Genomic DNA, 19,048 nt, shown 5'->3' on the forward strand with positions numbered 1-19,048 from the left:
GCAGAGATACTCCCAGCTTGGCTGAGCAAGACCTTCAATACTGATCCAACTTCAAAGTTAGACGTGCTTTGAGTGGATGGTTGGGCTAGCTGATCTCTACCTGTCCCTTCCAGTGAACATTTTTCCATGATTCATCAGGCTTTGAACCCTCAAGTACCCTTGGATGCTCTCAGTGCTACATTGCGGGGTCTGGGATACGTGCGTTTACGTTCATAAAACACAAACTGCTGCCTTGGGGAACCGTAGCACAGCATCCACCATCAGGACCTTGGAAACACAAAAAAACCCTGTTAGGGACACAGGGCTACCACAGAGTCAGGAGGAGACCCATGGCTGCACAGCGCAAACGAGGCCACTCTGTGGCAGATGGATGTAACCCCAAGCAATGCGGATGTGAGCCATGTCTTGCCATTTAGCCTCGGGGTTAGGGACCATTCCCGACTCTTTGAGCAGTAAGGCTGTGCATACAAGAACTGAAGGAAAAGACACGCAGTCAGTGTAATGTGAAAAACCTAGAAGTGAACTACAACTTAAAGGAAGTGTTGCTGAGTGTGGTCTAACTGAATCCATGGCACAGTCCAAAATGCCAACAGGGCTACCATGCTAGTTATGTAAACGATTTTAAACTTTTCTAGTCTTGAACACAGGCAGCGTTGCATTCAGTAATTATTAAGTATAATTAATAATTATTTTTAAGAAATAAATAAATAAATTTAATTGAATAAGACAGTAAAAAAATACCCTACCTAGCACTGAACTGGAAGTTTGAGGTGACAGTTTCATTACAGTGAAAGGAAAAGAGAAAAAATTGATAGGAAGGCATATGCTTTAAACTCAGACAAGATTATTTTCTTTAGGAAGACCTAGTTACTATGCCAATTCAGAAAATATCCAGAAGAATCAAGCTGTTCTTTATGAAACAAACTGCAGTTTCTTTCATGAACCTAAGAACTAACTACAATGGGATATTTAGGAAAAGCATGTCTCCTTTAAATCAAGATAATAAGTAAGTATTTACATACAGTCACCCATAAAAGCATAGGGAACCAAGAGAGCCTAGTTGCTTTCCCACCCTTTTCAAGCACTCATTTAAATGAGAGGTGATACAAGGTGTAATAACATAGCCTTTATTGATGCCACTGGAAAGCAGACATTTTAAAGCAACTAATTTTTCATAAACAGGAAATAAAATTTTACTTCCTATGATCTAATTACAGAAAATCTGTTTAAGTCACTAATATAAAAAAAAAATTAAAAAAAGTGTCTGCAAACTTCATAATGTAGTACCGTCAAGAAGTCCTAAGTAACTGTATTTTCTATGACAAAGGGAGAAATGAAACAGATTTGTATGGACAGAAGTCAATACTATAAAACATTAAATGTATGTTCTAAGGAATTCTGATGATTTGTGAGCTCATCAGTTCTTGAGGATGGCTAAAGAAGTAGATCCTAGCAGGATCAAACCCTGTATATTTACACTCATAGGTGTAAAAGTAATATTGCCAGTTAATTGAAATACATATTTTCAGTATTGTTCTCAAAATTAATGAAGTCTAGAAGCTAAATATTATGTTCAGGTGTGCACATCTGAAATAAAGTACTTCTTGCATCCTGTCTAATTAAGGCAAAGTATGTTATCCTTTGAAAATACCTTATATATAGTTTCTGCATAAAAATATGAAATAAAAAATAAAAATATATATATATATATAATGGAACACTGTTATGTATGGTCCAGCAGAATAAGGCACAAAAAGTAAATAGAATGCAAAAGCATATATAAAAGTTAATGTGTTATCTTGAGTGGAATATAGCAAATTTCAAGTAGTTCTGAGTATGCTCATTTCTTGCAATAGGAATACATATATAAGTATTTCATGCTAAGCCTGATGTACAAAGATTCATAATGTAAGCATAATCTATCAGAAGTAGGTCATTTGTACTGTGACTGTATTTAGAAATCTGATACTTTTCAAACCATCTAAGACAAGGCTCCTTAATGAAATGACTTGGCCTGAAATCCAAGCATGAATTTTTCCACAAGGCAAAGTATGTTGTTTTCTTGCCCAAGTCACTTGACTTGGGCAAGTTTTGTCTGCATGCTTAATATGAAGGTTAATACTTCCATTAATATAGATGAAAATACATGCCCCTAAAGTTGGACAAATTTGCAGTTTGTTTTTGCAGGTATTCACAAGCAAATTTTCTTGCTGTAAAATTCCACAGAGATTACTGTGCAGAATGGGCCACCTGCATCAGTCCAACTGCATTATCAGGGTCAGAAACCTTTTTGTCAGCTGGTATTTAATTTAGTTTGGAATTATGGTCTGTTTATCAACAAATAAACATACGTGTAGGGAGAACAGAGAATCTTAAGTTATTTTGATTTGATAGATGGCACACATCATCATTTGTTGTCTGACTGCAGCCTCAAAGCAGCCCTCCTCCCCCAAGTAATATACGTAAGATTTTCACAAAGGAAGGGGAGAGCTGATGAAGTCTTTACTTCCTTCCCAAAGTTTCAGCTAGTTTCTTCAGTCTTTTCTTCAGCTCTAGAGGAAACTTCTCATAGCACTTTTTGCAGACAGGTTTCATATCAAACTCAACAAATTTATTCCTAAAATGACAAAGCAAAAACCAGAAAAAGTTTTAGCAGCAGCGATAGTGAAAATACTATTTTTTAAAGTATCCTATTAAAGATGCACAGGAAAAAAATTACAACTGCAATTTATACATATCTATTAAGTTACTTTTACAAGATTATACACTATAGACAGCAATTACAATACTCTGTTAAGTCATGTAGTTTGTACCCAAATGTCCATATTTATTAACCGTGTTAATTAAAAAGCCTTTCAAACCTAACTGTAGAGCTAAACAGACTAAACCTAAGATAATGGAATAACAAATTAATATTTCAGGTTGCAGTTGTGTGAAAAGTATTTTGTTTTCGATTGCCATGAATTCATGTAAACACTTAAAATAGAAGCATTCTTAGCACTGACCAAAGAAGAAAGGAGTAGAGGTGGTGGTGAGAAGGAAAAAAAGTTTACAAACAGATTGGCTTTTTCTTTTTCTGCTTCTCTTTATCCCTTGCTTCACGTTCGCGTTTGGCAAGTCGTCGCTTAAATTCATCTGGCATTTTCTCGTAACAGTGTTTGCAGACAGGTTTTAGGTCAATTTCAACAAACTTATCCCTTTAGAGTTAAACACAGAAAAAATAAAGGACAGAAAAGAAGAGTTAAGAAGACTAACTGAAGAAAGACCTGAACAGACAGGTGAAAGAGATGTAAATTAGTAAGTGGAGCAAGAGGAAGAAATATGCATGTATTTCTTAATGCTGCTTATTTGTTTTTCATACCATAGCAGTTACACTGTAGCAACATCTACACATGGAAGATAACCACTGATCTGGTTTAAAGGGATCACACATTGATAAACTTACTTGAGTGTTAACTTAGTGTTGCAAGTTGAACAAGCAAAACAGTTCACACACCATGCCTTATTCAGAGCAGACACAACTGGGGTGATGAGAGAAAAAACCAAATCATTAGTGTTACAGAAACAAAAAAGCTAGGTAAAAATTTTAAACTCACATTTGTGAGGCATGAAGAACAGTCATTCGATTCTTGTATCAAGTATTAAGGACCATAACAATAATGTGGCAAGACTAGGTAGGCACATGTGGGTGTAGTGCAGTAGGACTGTGAAGCATTGATGAAGCTGTCTCTGAGACAAGACCCATTTAACAGCCACCTGTTTCTTGCTTCCACTTCATCTCATAGCATGCTGGCCTCAGGCAGCTGTTCTATGAGGCCATGTTTCCAACTTAATCAGGGAAACATCTTCAGCTGAAGAGTAATCCAGCAAAATTGTGTTTATGTTTCATTCCATTTCATTGCTCAGACCCAGTTCAGATTGCACTATCACCACCAGCAGCACTTGCCCAGCCAAAGAAAACAATGTGAAGCCAGCAGTAAGGATATCGCCAGCAAATCAGCACTAGCAAGGTGAAAAAACATTATGAACTCATGGGATAAATTACCTGATCAGGATAAACTTGGATGTATTTTTATTCTTTGCTTTGGAGAGAAAGTAACTATCTCAGTCTGTTCTCTGTTCTTCTTCTCTTTCAATATACCTTCCCAGTTTTTCCTGCCAAAATTTGCCTCTCTTCTTAATCTAAGTTAGAGGATGCAGGACAATGGTTTTCTCATAAACCCCTGTATTTTTTCAACAACAAACAGAACCAGAGAATTGTCACGCAGAGCTTCTTTCCTGCACTATGGGGCAAGAATGTCCGCACATCCACAGATGCATAGTTAATTCACTGCTTGTCAAAATAATACCAGTCAGATGAAAGTCCTCGTTCCCAAGCAACCTCTGTAATACCGTCAATAGACACTCTCCTGAAAAACTCCTGCCACAGAAGTTTGTTTCATCAGACAGAGAGAGAACAATATTGGATACTCGTAATTTGTGATGGCAGTGTCAAATTTGTGTGCATAAACAAAAGAAGAAATGCAACTGAAGATGTACATTGAAAATAAAGAAATTACTGTATTACACTATATTCTGTTCAGTTCAGAGACCAAAACAAACAACATGGGTGTCAGATTGTATGGTGAAAGGTCAGAACATACAGAGATGTAGTTATCAGACAAAGCTGAATTTATTAATTCACCTCAAGTTCCAGTTCTACTCATTCTAGCAGAATATTGCTGAAGAGGAGGACACAGTTTCCTCTAAAGCGTTCTGGATTGTCATTCTGCAGGTATGGTCCAGTCCAGAAAACGTTGGGAAAGCACATCTCTGGAATGTAGGTCTCACCCTATAGTTACATGACTATAGACTAGTTTATGTCTGGTTTTATATGTTAGAGGCTTCTTCCTTGCCCACTTTGCTAATGGCTTTGGCTTAGGTGAGGCTAACATTGGTATTATAGTATTTATTTTGGGCAGGGGTAACTAGGCACATAATGTTGCATTATTTCAGGCAGAATAATTTGCTTTTGGCATTTTATCATAGCTGGTTGTCAGAAAAACCCCCACCAACTCAACTGCCCCCCAAAGAAAAAAAATCAAAAACCCAAACAAAACCCCCAAACCAACAACCAAGCAATAAAAACCCAAACAAACTTAAACCACTTGCTTCCAGTTCTGCCTTTGCAGGACACATCTATCCAAGTATGATCTTTCCTGGTTTTGTGACATTATCATCAGCCTAGATTTTCAAAACACAGGTGCCTGCAATAGATGGGTAAATATCTCTAGGAACCAAACTGACATAATGGGAACTAGGCACTTTAAAAAAAAACAACAAAACCTTAAGAGTGCCCACCCATGTCTTTCAATATCTAAATACTTTTTCAAATTTGGTTCTTGGTTCATGATCCCTAAATTCATTTAAGGAGATGCCTGTGCAGTCATTCTCACCCTTGCATGTGTTCTTTTTGAAGCTGGTGGGGCAGGAAGCTCCTTCTGTGCATCTCCCAGCATCCCTGGCCTTTGAACATCACTAGGGGGTTTCCAGTTGACCACAGGTCTCTTCAGCAACTGGGTGGTCTTCTACCACCATAAAACACTTGCTGTAAGGTTTACTTGCCATTTGGTCTCTGACTAATCAGCTCTAACCTAATTTTCTGATCAAGAGAATGGCTGGTTTTGTTTTAAGGAGAACAATCAAGGATTCAACAGGGGGCTCCTTTCTCCCTTACTTCCACTTTTAAAGAGATCTTTCATCAGAAAGTAACATTAAGGAAATAGAAAAGTGCTTACCATCTCCCTCAATTACACGATTGCAATGGAAACAAACATCACCAAATAGCTGAAGAAGAAAGAAAAGTAACAAATTTTTAATGTAATTACTTTACCAAGGGTAACTTTTCAGACTAACAAAATAACTGTATTTAAGCTGATGGGCACAGTAGCTTTCCTATTTATTTTAGTAAAATAAAGAGATTGATGGCAAGTCTGGTTTGGTTTTCCAAGTATGTTTTGCATCATCTCATCACAAGAAGTCTTTATAATATTAAAGATGAAAACATTTGTTTACCTGTTTGATCCTCTGTAAATATGATTTTGTTTTGAATTTGAAATACAGTTGACATACAGCAGTTGGTGTCACATACACATCATTACTAATCAGCCAATTTAACATTTAGACTTACATGCATGACTAGAACAATATATTGCTCTTTCTGGCAAAAACTGTAAGAAATGTTATTTTATTGGAGAAAAAAAAAAAAAAAAGGAAAACGGAGGCCAAAAATTATTCATTCTATTTCCAGGCTTAACATTTGTCCATGATATAACAACTCAGAGGTGCCAAAAATGTCACGTATTTTTTCTAACTGTAGTAGTTAACCTAGTAAAAGACATCTACTCTAGATACAGCTCGTTTGGTATATGTGCTTGCCCCATCACGGCTGCAACACTATTGCTACTAATGTCATGGCATTTATTGTCCACAAGTATGCCAGCAACATTTCAATCATCTACCCTTCATCACTGAGAAATTAAAGAGTCCATCTGTAATTAGCAGATGCCTTACAACTCCCAAATGTAACCCTTACTCTTGTATTTATTTAAGGGAAGAGGTGGACGTGACACTATGCAGATGGCTTCCAAATAAAAAAAGTCTACGCATCATGGTGCTGGACTACGCAATCAAGGGGGTCTGGACAGAGATGATGGTACCAAGACATAGAACTCCTACATAAATGCAAGTGGTCACTAGGTGGTGTCCTCTGACAAATTTGGTGTTTGCAGTCTTCAGCAACCTAATGAATGAGCTGGATGGTGACGGTCATCCTGGAGTAGCAGCTGTAGAAAAAAACATGCTACTCCCTAGGGCCTCCTCCTAAACTGCAGCTACTGAGTGGCAAATCTTAAGCTTCTTGGGAATGACTGGGTGTCATTAGCTGCTCTGGTCTCACAGACATGTAAATAACAGCTCTATTTAAGTACCACTAAGCTCGAAGAACAACTCAATAGTGATTGTCCTGGCTAGCCTTTGTGAAATACCTGCAGTTTTCTTTCTCAATACCAGACCAATGCATGGAGAAACCTATACAAATTAACTGCAACAGAACATCTGCTAACTGACATTACACCCACAGGTGCCTGTAAAAAAACAGAAGAACATTCACGGTTTTCCATCTCTATCTAATAAAACCAATTAATGAGTTTACCAATCAACTCAATTTTTAAAAATATGCAACCTTACCTGATTGTAGTGGGTTTCACAATACGCCAAGCCTTTTCTCTCGTAATGGCGATGACCCAGGAATGGCTTTTCACATTTTGCACAAACAAAATGCTACAAAAAAATTTACATACATTGTTTTGGATTATTTGGAAGTAATGGCATTTTTTCTGGAAAGCAAACCAACCAAACCCAGTACTGAACATGACTGAAGTCTACTGAGATAGCTCTGCCATCTTGAAAAGGAGAGTTAAAACTATTTTGTTTCTACATTTAGACCATAAAATAATGTTCCTTTTAATGTCTTCAACATTTCGATCCAAAAGTTACCACCCCCACCCCAAAACAAATGAATTGATTCTCATATGTTATCAATGATCAGAGTGAAGAGATATTAAGTAATCTGCACCATTATTATACTCTTGTGAAGAAAGCATTTGCTGGAAGAGATTTTCAGAACAACAGGAGGAATAAACTGTTTATCTTTCTAACTTAAATGGAAGATGTGGAACTACATCTTGCACGTGGCCTTCAAATATGAACTCTCACACAAAGTGCTTTAGAGAGATTTACACGGCAGGTGACTTCGGAAGACCTAAGGGTATTACGATGCTCAGTAACATTATGGTTGCCACTGAATTTTACTGCCTTTCCAGAGGTACTGCTTTGCACTCTGAAATCTTATTTTGTAAGGACCTCACAGTGCCTCCTTTGATTACTGATCTTAGTTTCACAGTCAAAGCTCTCTGTAAGGTAAGATGTAACTCCTATTTCACAGTGGAAGACCAGTCACAATAAGGTTGAAGACAGGATTAGCAGAAGATATTTAATGATTTAATAAAAAAAGCATACTTTGCTAATCCTTTCATTGAAATTGATCAACAAAATCACAGACAAGTATGTTAATGTTTACATCTGTATAAGGCAATATGTTTCATCTGATTTTACCTCCACATGCCATTGTTTGCCCATAGCATTCACCACACGGCCTTCAATTGGTCTTCTACATGCCCCACAGATGGGGACACCCATTTTGTCATGGCAGGGTAAGCAGTATAATTCTCCCTTCAACTCACGAGCATCAGCAGTAAGTTCCTTCCTGTTCAGAAGTTAATGAATTGAGAGCATGAATAAAGGCACTGAATAATGTCAACTCTTGAGAGTTTCTGAAAAGAAAAAAATATTTTTTGGCATTTATTTTAGAAATTGCATTTGTACTGCAGTAATGTAGCTGCATCAAATATGACATAGTTCAACATATCTGATCACAGTGAACTGAGAACAGGCTGCTAAGCAAGATGCACTAAGTCCCTCTGAAAACAGCTACTGAGCTATTGTCATTCTGCGTTCTGGTTACGTAGCACGAATGACTGTATGCAAGCTCTAGACATATTTGGTTTATATTCTGGCACTCACATCACCAGTTTATTTTAGATTTGCATGACTGAAACTAAAACGTAGTCCTCTACGTCTAGGTACATTTTCCTTGTTGTACCAAACTTCAGAGAAAGAAAACTATGGACTCACAGGAGCTAGCTATGTTTATTCACTGCCAACTGAGGAATCTCACATACTCTACTTTTTTTTTGCATGGCTAAAATACTGAGACCAGCTAAACTTTAAAAATGACTGCACTCACTAATACTTTTAACTGGTTGCCGCTGACATAACATTACATGTTGTTATTCAAATCAGCGTTTGTTACGGCTCTGAAATGGTAGCTTCCTTTGCACCAGAAATAAAAAACTAAGAATCCACACTATATCCTACAATGATTCATGTTCTGTGCATCCGTGCAGGATGTAGAAATGTGCAGCTTCATGTACTGTAGTTGCAGAAGCTGACAAAATGAGGTGGGAGAAAGCTGCTAAGAAAAAACATAGGCTTCAGAAGGAGAGAACAGTCTCTTTTTGCATGCCACTCAACTAAAAAGAAGTAACATAGGCAAGAAGGTAGCTCAAGCAGCCAAGGAGGACCATTTTTCTTCCTCTAGTAGCAGAATAACAAAGTATCATTTCACTGCTACAGAAACTGTTATCTGGGTCCATACTTGATATTTTGTAAGGTACCATCTTGTCCTGCAGAGCCCAATCTTTACTCCCCAACAGGTCAGCTGCTGTTTGAACTCAAACCATCCCAAAAGCAGTAACACACATCTGGCTGCACGGCACCTAAAACCCCACCCGTCTTGCCAGCTGTACAGGACGGGTTTTCATTTTAAGATGTAAATTGATGAAACAAATAAACCCAGCATTTTCCTGTTTTCCTTTGCAGAACTCAAGTTACCCGCAGTTTGCACAGTTGAAATGATCAGGGTGATAAGGATCATTTTTGAATATGAGAGGCTGTTCATCAATAATGGCATGACACTTCTGGCAAATGTACTTTCCCAGGCCTCTGGCTTTTTCCCTGTTATGGCAAGGACGGCAGAGATGTCTGAAACAGCATAAAAAAAGAGAGGTAAGTACTGGTATCAGGTACCACAGTGCAAAATATAAACCAAAAAATCTATTAGAACCTCATTTCAATGAGCCCTATTTGGACGGAAAGTAAGTCTTTAAAACAATTTCCTTGCTAGGCAACCCAAGATTAGAAGAGGCAGGATGATAATTTTATTTTCTGTCACCACAGCAGTATTGTTTCTTCAGCTTATTTGAGCTTAAGCTGTGTTTTACTCCCAAAATCTTAGAAATTCAGTTTAGAAGCTGGACGAGCACACAGGTCCTAATTCTGCAGGTAACACTGTATATCATATTATACATATGGAGCCAATGGCCATAGAATCCACTTGTAAAACATTCTTCTGATCACAGCTGGTAAAAATATCCTACTCTGTGAGGAATCCCACTGAACTTAAAGCACTTATTAATAAATAAGGTGCTAAATTAAACCAAAATTGGAAAGCCAAGTTGGAAAAAGAAAGTAAAAATTTCTATTAAAAAAATTAAGACAGTGCTTCTGTGTCTGAATGTTTTCTCTCCTATTATGTTTTCCAATGGCCCCAAAACGTCACCGGGTAGAGAACATGTTTACCAAGAAACCTGGTGTTGAAGTAGGTAAACTGTTAATATATTAATTATATTATAATTACATAGAATAATATAAAATAATTATAATAATTATATTAAGTGTATGTTTAAAATACTCATTCTTCGTTTTGTGATGCACTCTTAGACCTTTTCACTACAGAAGGTGCTTCAGTTGTTCCACCTCAGCTGGAAAACTTCAGGAACCAAAACCTCTCAGTACCCCCTCTTAGTTCATTTTATTCATGATCAGTTAACCGAAGGGTGAAGACCTACCTGCCAGCATTCTTGACAAATCCAATATCAGCCAGTACTTGTTGGCAGATATCACAGCAGAAGCACTCTGGATGCCAGCTATTGTTCATAGCTTTAATAACACGACCAATAATGAACTCACCTGTAAGAAACACAGCACCAGGATGTAAAATACCATGCTAGGCAAAGTTAAAAGCAACCCACAACCAAATTGCTACAATGACATCATCATCCTCTCTCTCCCCCCCAAATCTGGCATGATACATGGCTTTCAGTATCACTGCTCTGGTTCTAAACTCTGGAATGTGGGTTTGTTTCAGGTTTTTTTTGCTAGGGGTCAGGAGAAAATGTCCTTGCTAGTGGAGGACCTTCTGTTCTTTACATACAAGCCCTTCTAGATACACAGTCCACCTTCTCTCTGTAACCATCCTTTTTAAGTCCCCTCCCTGGTTTTACTTCTCTGTTCTCAAGCTGTTTATTTAATACAGCTTTCTTGTGTCCTAATCATCTTTCTCCTCCTTTTCTTTAAGATGACAATTTTATTTTGCAATGTACACAGTAGTGGTTTCTACTCCACTAGGACCAAGCCTTGAAGGGGCTCTATATTCAAAGCACGCAGAACTGAGCTTGCGTGGCTGTGGACCTCCTAAAAAAACCCTCCCGTGGAGTCAGAACACAAAGCTGCAGTGAAGCAGCAGGTCAGTCAGTCCAACGCACACAACTTCTGACCTACCACAAGCGGTCCTGTCCTGTGAGTCATTAAAAAAAAAGCAGGAGAACTACTGCATGCATGGTGTGACTGTGCGGGGCAGGCAGCGGAGCGTCCAGCACACACACGGTTTAGTTGTTCTCTATGCGGACGTTGTGGCCAAGGCCCCTGAGCAGTGCAAAGGCTCTGCTTCAAATGTGCTGGAAGCTCAGCTTCCCGGTGCCGTGAGGGGCTGAGTCCTGGCTTTGGAGAATGTACAACTCCAACAGCTGCCAAAGGAGAGCGGTCGGGCAGGTAACCAGTGCAGACAATAACTGGTGTTCCCATGAAGTCATAGCTTTTCAAGAACAAAACCCAATGGACTCCAGAAATGTCAGGAATGCTCGAGGCCACATCGCTGACAACAGCCCCATCGATTCTGGCTGTGCTTACTAAATCCAGGCAGTGACAAAGCCCAGCTCTGCACAGGACCTTGATGAGGTTTTGAGGGAGCTGGCACTACAAGCAGCCAGGGCAGAAGTGGGAGCTATGCCAGCTGGGTAGGAGAAATCCTACCCAGGCAACATAGCTCCTCAGAAACGGCCACGGACCCATTCCTTCCTCTTCCCCTGCTTGTTCACATCTGCAGCCTTGAATTCAAAGGTCCATAACATCTGCTTCTCTCTCCCTCAGTGTTCAGTCCCTCCCTCCACATGAGGAAAAGCCTCACTGATCAAATTGAAAACCATAGCAACTTGTCGAGGTGCTACAGAAATACGAGAGCTTCCAGACCAGTTTAAGCAATAGCCAAGTAATGACTTCCCAGTCCTGCCCGAGCATGATGTGTCACACACAGGGGGAAAAAAACCCATGCAAATGATTACTGCACATCAGACACCCAAGCATTTACATCAGCAGTGGCAAATAAAAAGCAGCCCTCAGCGTGATGTTTGGTGGACATTAGACGCTGAAGCCTTAAAGATATTTGTTTCACAAATACAACAGGGGACCAGCTGACCATCATTTGATTATAACACTAGATGATGAAGACTGTCCCCTCTTGTATGGAGTAGGACAGCATGAGTGGGTTACAATAGTCAAAGCAGATGATAAAGATTTGTTGCAGGGTTTCAGCTGCATGAGAAGGGCCAAATACGAGCACATGCAGATGTACTGATATATATAATCAGGAATCATGAATGGTCTGTTCATTGGATCATTGGATCAACAGCTAAACTACTCACTCAAATAATGCAAACTTTTTTTTTTTTTTTTAATACTATTGTTTGATGACCTTCAGGAAAGGCAGCTACCCAGATTCTCTGAAGTCTAGTACATTCTGGAAGTTCAGACACCCAGATGCACAGTGCCACCTCCCAGAGAACACATACAAGGGTTGCTCATCTTCCCCCAGTGATGTTCCCATTTGTGAACAGTGTGAAGTGTTTCACCTCGATGTAAGACTTACCACATTGATGGCAGCAAGGGGCAAAAAGCATTTGAAAATCATGTTCGCAGTACTTTCTCCCTTCAAACTGCAAATGGAAAAAAACCTTGAGCATTAGAGGGACGAGGATCATGCCCTTAACATAAATGCTGTAACACACCAGTTTGTTTCCAGATGCAATTAGATAGTAAAATGTGAGGGGCTGCACAAAAAAACCAGACCATGTGCTAGGCATTAAATCCACCCACCTTAATTCAGCTACTAATTAGCACGTAGCATTAACAGCACATCATTCCTCTAATACTGCTGAGACTGTAAGGCATTTTCTGTCATGCATTTACATCACAAGAGACATCTGAATGTTGACAGACTGCTGAAACTGATGCAACTAAGTAAATTCTAGGCAGGAAATTAGCTAACAAAAACCTTTCCCAGGGGGAAGCATTTTCCCTGGATCCATTTGATCCCTCCTCCACTCTACATTTCCTGCAAGAATGACCCAGCATACCAGAGGAAGTAAGTACCGGGGGAGGAACAGCACCCAGGGACAGAAATCTTTGTAATTTATGGAGCAGTACAGCCCAAACATGAAGGGAAATAAGGCTTTTGCATTGTGATGCTTATTTCATAGAACCATAGAATCATTTAGGTTAGAAACGACCGTTAAGATCATAAATTCCAAGTTTTAAGGAACAAAGTTCACTACATAGACCAGATGAAACAGGGAACCGATCTTAGGGGATTTGAATCTGAATTTTATCACAGTTAGGAGAAGTTCAGATGCAGTTCAAGCTCAGGTAGAAAAAAAAAAAAAAAGAAAGAAAAAAAATTCTACAACACTGCATTAGTGACTTAGCCAAAGAATATGTAAAAACATGTAGGCAAGTATGTCCTGAAATGAAGGCAAATGTTTAGATACCTTCAGGCACGTCATTACTAGACACAAATGCCAACTAGCATGTCAAAACCAGACAGACAATATTAGGAATGCTATAAAATGTTTGGATTTGAATGTCTCAGTTTTTAACAGTGGGAAAAGGGGGATAGCAGGAAACCCCACTCCTTTCTTTTTACTGGGTCTAAGACAAAAAAAGCAATAGTGTAAAATAGGACCCACAAATTAAGTTTGATGCATGGACAGAAAATACAGCAATGTGCTTCAAGATTTCCTGTTTTATACTATGAAATTCCAAGGTTCAAATACAATATAAGTACAGTAATTACTCATGCAACAGCCAGGATGGGGATCTAATGAAACACTCTAGAAGTCACTGCGTAATTGAGCTCAGAAACTTAATTCCTGTGCCCAACATGAATTGCCCTTGCTAAAACCAGAAAGACATGTGCTCAATACAGACTTTTTCAGAATTCTCTGCTAGCAATTTATCAAGTGTTTTTCCAGTGTAATACTCTAAAACAGATGATGTTCTTAATTGGAGCTTTTTTTAAAGAAAAAAAATTGAGAGACAGAGGGCTATTACTTTCTCAAAGAGTAATGGAAATTACTGGTTCATCGTGAATCGTGCTTGCTTCCTGCTGGTTAAAATCCTTTTTAAATTGAAAAAAATCCGAAAGCTTCCTGTTTTGTGTAAACAGGTGATCCAATGGGAGATGCTTAGGTTTGCTTGGATTTCAGAGCCACCACATGTTGATCTAGGTGTACCAAACAGGTTTTGTTCCCTTCTGGTTTGCATCACACAGGTTGGTTGCTATTCAGTCTCATTTATATTTTCAGCCTTCTTGGCTCATTTGTGCTTCTTTTTGTGGATGACCCAGCAGTTCATCCATTGGAGGAAGCCTTGACCTTCTGTAACAAATCCCACAGTACATTTTAAAAGCAAGGTAATTTGACTGTTGTATGCTGGACGGCCATGAGTTAAATGGCTCTGCATAGAACATTTCACCATGACATAACCTCCAGCTGATCTCCAGGGTTAGCTAACTTAGTGGAAAGACATGCACAAACCCCAAGTCTTTAAAGACCCTTTCTCCAAGGCAGTTTCTGGTAAAGCCCGTTTTAAGAAAACACTCCAGGTGCAACTGGAATGGAAACAAATCTGACAAGCGCATTGCAGCTGCACCTTCCTTTTAATCTTCCTAGAGTATATTACAAACATCTTAGAAAAAAAACCCAAACTGAAAGGAAGTCCCTCTCATTTAGGATACAAAAGTCACATGCTATTTCATTTTATTATTTGAGATAATAATAACAACAATAATAGATACAGATTCCCCCAATTATGGCTCTTGTGAGTAATCCATAAGGATTCTGCTGCATTTCTTCTGTTGTGGGATGCACTGCCCTAAGCCCTTCCATCTCCCCCACCTCAGAACAGTGCAGAGCAGGTCGGGCTGCTTCTGAAAGCACCCAGCAAGAGGCTCTTAACGAACAGCTGGACCACGGGTAGGACTCATCTCTCCTAACCTCCCCTGCCTGAAGGTGAGGTGCCCACAGTCCCCAGTGGGAGATGGGGCAACCTCAGTAAGGAGGAGCCATCCTTGGACCCACGAGTAATGTGGGTTGGAGGAAATGCTCAATGACTGATTACGGTGGTGTCAATCTGTCCTTCTGAGCACACTGCCACTGAAGTTCTGCTATCAGTATAGGACTGTACACTGCTACCTATTGCAAGACTCTGCAACAACAGCTGTAGGGAATACATAGCTTCCAGATGGTGGAGTAAAAGCAGACCAGAATTACTACCACTTCACACCTGACAGCAAAGCATGGTGAGTTGGAAAACTGCTGGCACATGCTTTTGCTAATTTCTGGTTAGGTTGAGCGCATAAGAAAACATGCTAAACTGATGTGATGATATTGAGCAAACTGGAACACAAATATAACCTAGCAGGTCCTAAACCCACAGTTCCTGTACAGGATTAAGCACACAGCTCTCACTTACACCCTTATGCAACAAGGCCAACACTAGCTGGTTACAAATCCGTACTACCATTTCTAACAGGCTCACAAAGACATCAACAAAATTCCTGCTATGCTGTGCAGACTCCAGGCTGTGGATGGGCACTGCTCTGGCGTGAAGCTGCTTGTGCCTGCAGGCAGCTCATCTCTGGTGCCAGACCACAGCAAGCTGTGCTGCTCAGGGTCCTTGCAGGCAGCCTGGAGACACGTCCTGCGGTACACGAGACCTGCATTGGCCTGACCAGTTCAGCTCCCACCCATGGAACACAGTGTAAAAGCTTATCATGGCAGCATTTGACAGCAAATGTGATAAGCAGCTTAATGACTAACTGGAGGAACTCTGCAAGGCTTGCAATAGGCAGGGGAAGAATAGTTGACTTCCCGATTGCTAAGACCTGCAAATCATTTCTAAGAAACACTATCTTAGCTAAACCAGGCACAGAATAAACACAACCTTATGCTGGGCAACTCACAATGCCTGTGTTTACCCACAGCGAACCTGCTCAGAAAAACATGTTACCCAGCCATACCTCCAAACACAGAGTCACAGGAAGGTCAGGGTTGGAAGGCATCTCTGCAGATCACCCAGTCCAAGCCCCTGCTACGGCAGGGTCACCCACAGCAGGTTGCACAGAGTCGTGTCCAGGTGGGTTTGAATGTCCCCAGAGAAGGAGGCTGCACAGCCCCTCTGGGCAGCCTGTCCCAGGGCTCTGTCACCCTCAAGGTGTTTTTCCTCACGTTCAGGTGGAACTCCCTGTGTTGCAATTTGTGCCCGTTGCCCCTTGTCCTGTCACTGGGCACCACTGAAAAGAGCCCAGCCCCATCCTCTATGCACCCATCCTCTCAAAGAGCACATGAAGCCGGTCAGAGGAAGATACACTTTTCGCCCATCTTCTCCAGTCACTTTTCCTTGACAATGATACAGATCATCTCAAGTCCTCAGAACACTGTCAGCCATCTCCTGAGCACTGGCCAGCCTAAGACCACCCTCCACCTGCTCAGGGCTGTCCCTCTCTCTCCCCAAAATGCTGTCACCCCAGTACATTCTCATCTCTAGTATCGATGTGCCAAATGAAAGAAGAGCAAGCTGTGCCCTTGTCTGCTCTTCTCCCTGAGCAACACCACCGGAAAACATGTTGAAGTTTCCACTGCAATCATCTCACTGGCCACCTCAGTGCTAAGTGAGTCTTTCTGGCAGCATGGGACAGTCATGGACACCCTAAAGGGTGTGGAGACAGAGGGAGACGGCCCTGCCAAAGATTGCTCTCAATCCCAGTTGAAACAGCCCCAAAGGCATGGATATCCGCTGACCTCTCCATGCTCTAGAAGCCATCCAGGACAAGCCAGTATAGATGGGGAGGAAGGCTGGGTAAGATTTATGAGCCGTGACCTGAAGGCTGTCAGACCGCTTAAACAGACCAAAAAGTACCTCTCTTCCACAGCAGCAGACAGACTCACTGGTGTGGAGAGAAACTGCAACATTTTGTGGTGGACACTAAAAGGGCCAGTGGCAGAAGGGTGATGTGAAGTTCAAGCCACACACAAGTCTTTACGTATTAATTTAATCCTCAGCACAATTACTTTACCTTTATAATAGCTGTGGTAAAAAGTGTCTATTCTCAACTGAAACTTTCCACTTTCTATGTAACACCTCTCAAGAAAAATGTTTCTACTCAGCCTGAAAAAACCCTAGCAATGTTAACCAAAACCTGTTACCGAGCATTGGAACAGGCTATCCAGGGAAGTGGTGGAGTTACCATCCCAGGAGGTAGTTAAAAGATGCGTAGATGTAGCAGTTAGGGACATGGTTTAGTTGTGGACTTGGCAGTGCTACGTTAATGGTTGGACTCAGTATCTTAAAAGGTCTTTTCCAACCTGAATGATTCTATTATTCTATGTTTTAGTACATGGGGCTATTTTCATTCCCAGGACAATGTACTGACACTCACTTCTGACTTACTGTCTTTAATAGGGAGCATCACTTTGCAGTAAAAACAACCATAATGAATATGAATATTAACAAGGTAGCAGTAGGAAACAAAATGCCTACATCCAATATATCTAAACACCACCAGGATACTTGCTCCTGCCAAGGAGACTCAGGTGTGGCCACCCGTGAGCAACAGAGAGGTGGTAATGTTCCTGGACTAAGTGCAAAAGTAAGACTTTTTTTCCACCGCAGTCCTTGTCCATCACCTAGGAGATACAGGCTGCCTAGAGCAGGATTTCTCAAACTTTTATCTTTAACAAAGGACCATTCAACTTTCTGAAAGAGGTCCCTGGAATGTCTCCCTGTTTTTTGAGTCAGAAAAAGGATGAATAAAGTACTCATTATTTAGAGAAAATACATTTTATTGTTTTAAGAGAATTTTAATAACACCATTACAAATATCTTAGTTTTAAAACATTCGTATTGCTTTATGTTCGCCTGACATTTTAACATGTCAGGGTTAACTCCTTACCATGCAAGCAAGCAGGCAGCAGCTCAGTATAGACTAACAATTGTAATGCAACATGTAAGTATATAGAGGGTGTTTTGGTTTGTTTTTGTTTAATTGCTCCTGCCTTGCAGCTCACCTTTTGATGTCTTATAGAACACTAGTGGCTCATTTACCACAATTTGTGCAAACCTACCCCTACAGCACCGAAAAGTCTTTTGATCCTCAAACAAGGTGAGAGAAAGCAAACCCCAGGAATCCCCTTTGCCAGTGTCTTTTCCAATCCATGCTCCTCCCTCAGCTTCTCCCCATCGCTATGCGACGTGGCTCTGTAAAATCAGAAATATTACTGTGGAAGAGCAACTGCTCTGCTCTTACCACAAGGATGGCACACATGTGAGAACACAGCATTGTGTTTTTAACACATTGCTCTCCTTCCTTTTCAGATCACAGTATGACACAAACCCTGTAACTGCTACTGTAAGTTGGACTACAAGCTACCTTATCCTTCAGACAGTAATTCCCCGTCTTACCTCATCTACCCTTCCTTATAACAATCACTTAATATTTTATGAACTGTCTAAAGTTTTCACTAAAGCTACTTTGTGCTTGACATGGCTGAGCCACGTCCTGAATCCCCACAACAGGGGAAGGTAAAAAAGAAAACGACACAGATATCAAAACACCCACCTGAGCTGAGGGCAATCTACCTGGGGCTGAGAAATATAAGTGACAGGCGGTTTTAACCCTTGGAAGCCTGTAAGAACTACTAATTTTGAATGCTCTGGTTTGTTAAACCTAGAGTCGACCCTATGCAGGCCCCATCTGGTTTGGGCTCTCCACACACCCTGATCTCAGCATGCTGACTTACAGGTCATCTCTATGAGCAGCTTTTCAGATGCTGTGCTGGCCTCACTCGACTCAGCAATAAACCATCTATGGACTGCAGGATACTGGGTTTTCCCTCTGCATGACTGTGTTCCTCTAAGAAGGATGCTTTCTCTGTATTTCTGGTATGATGTATCAAATTTGCAGATTTTAGGGAGGAAAAAAAACTGCACTGAGAAA

At 40.4% G+C, this 19,048-nt stretch overlaps 1 protein-coding gene across 7 annotated transcripts in view; it reads right to left on the reverse strand.

Moving 5' to 3' along the window:
• Positions 1-1,106: 1,106 nt before the first annotated feature.
• Positions 1,107-19,048, reverse strand: part of LIMS1 (LIM zinc finger domain containing 1) — a 76,412-nt gene continuing 58,470 nt past the window's right edge. For 6 of the 7 annotated variants that reach the window (XM_055702420.1, XM_055702422.1, XM_055702419.1 and 3 more), the window contains exons 3-10: positions 12,644-12,710; positions 10,509-10,629; positions 9,493-9,642; positions 8,155-8,305; positions 7,228-7,320; positions 5,778-5,826; positions 3,446-3,521; positions 1,107-2,617 (exon numbers count right to left, since the gene is read on the reverse strand). In XM_055702420.1, the coding sequence (XP_055558395.1) occupies positions 2,503-2,617; positions 3,446-3,521; positions 5,778-5,826; positions 7,228-7,320; positions 8,155-8,305; positions 9,493-9,642; positions 10,509-10,629; positions 12,644-12,710 (822 nt within the window). In that variant the 3' untranslated portion in view covers positions 1,107-2,502. Of the gene's footprint in view, positions 2,618-3,004; positions 3,198-3,445; positions 3,522-5,777; positions 5,827-7,227; positions 7,321-8,154; positions 8,306-9,492; positions 9,643-10,508; positions 10,630-12,643; positions 12,711-19,048 lie in introns of those variants that run through there. The other variant, XM_027804896.1, reaches the window with a different exon arrangement.

This window comes from Falco cherrug, chromosome 2 (genome assembly GCF_023634085.1).
Source record: "Falco cherrug isolate bFalChe1 chromosome 2, bFalChe1.pri, whole genome shotgun sequence".
Taxonomy (NCBI): Eukaryota; Metazoa; Chordata; class Aves; order Falconiformes; family Falconidae; genus Falco; species Falco cherrug.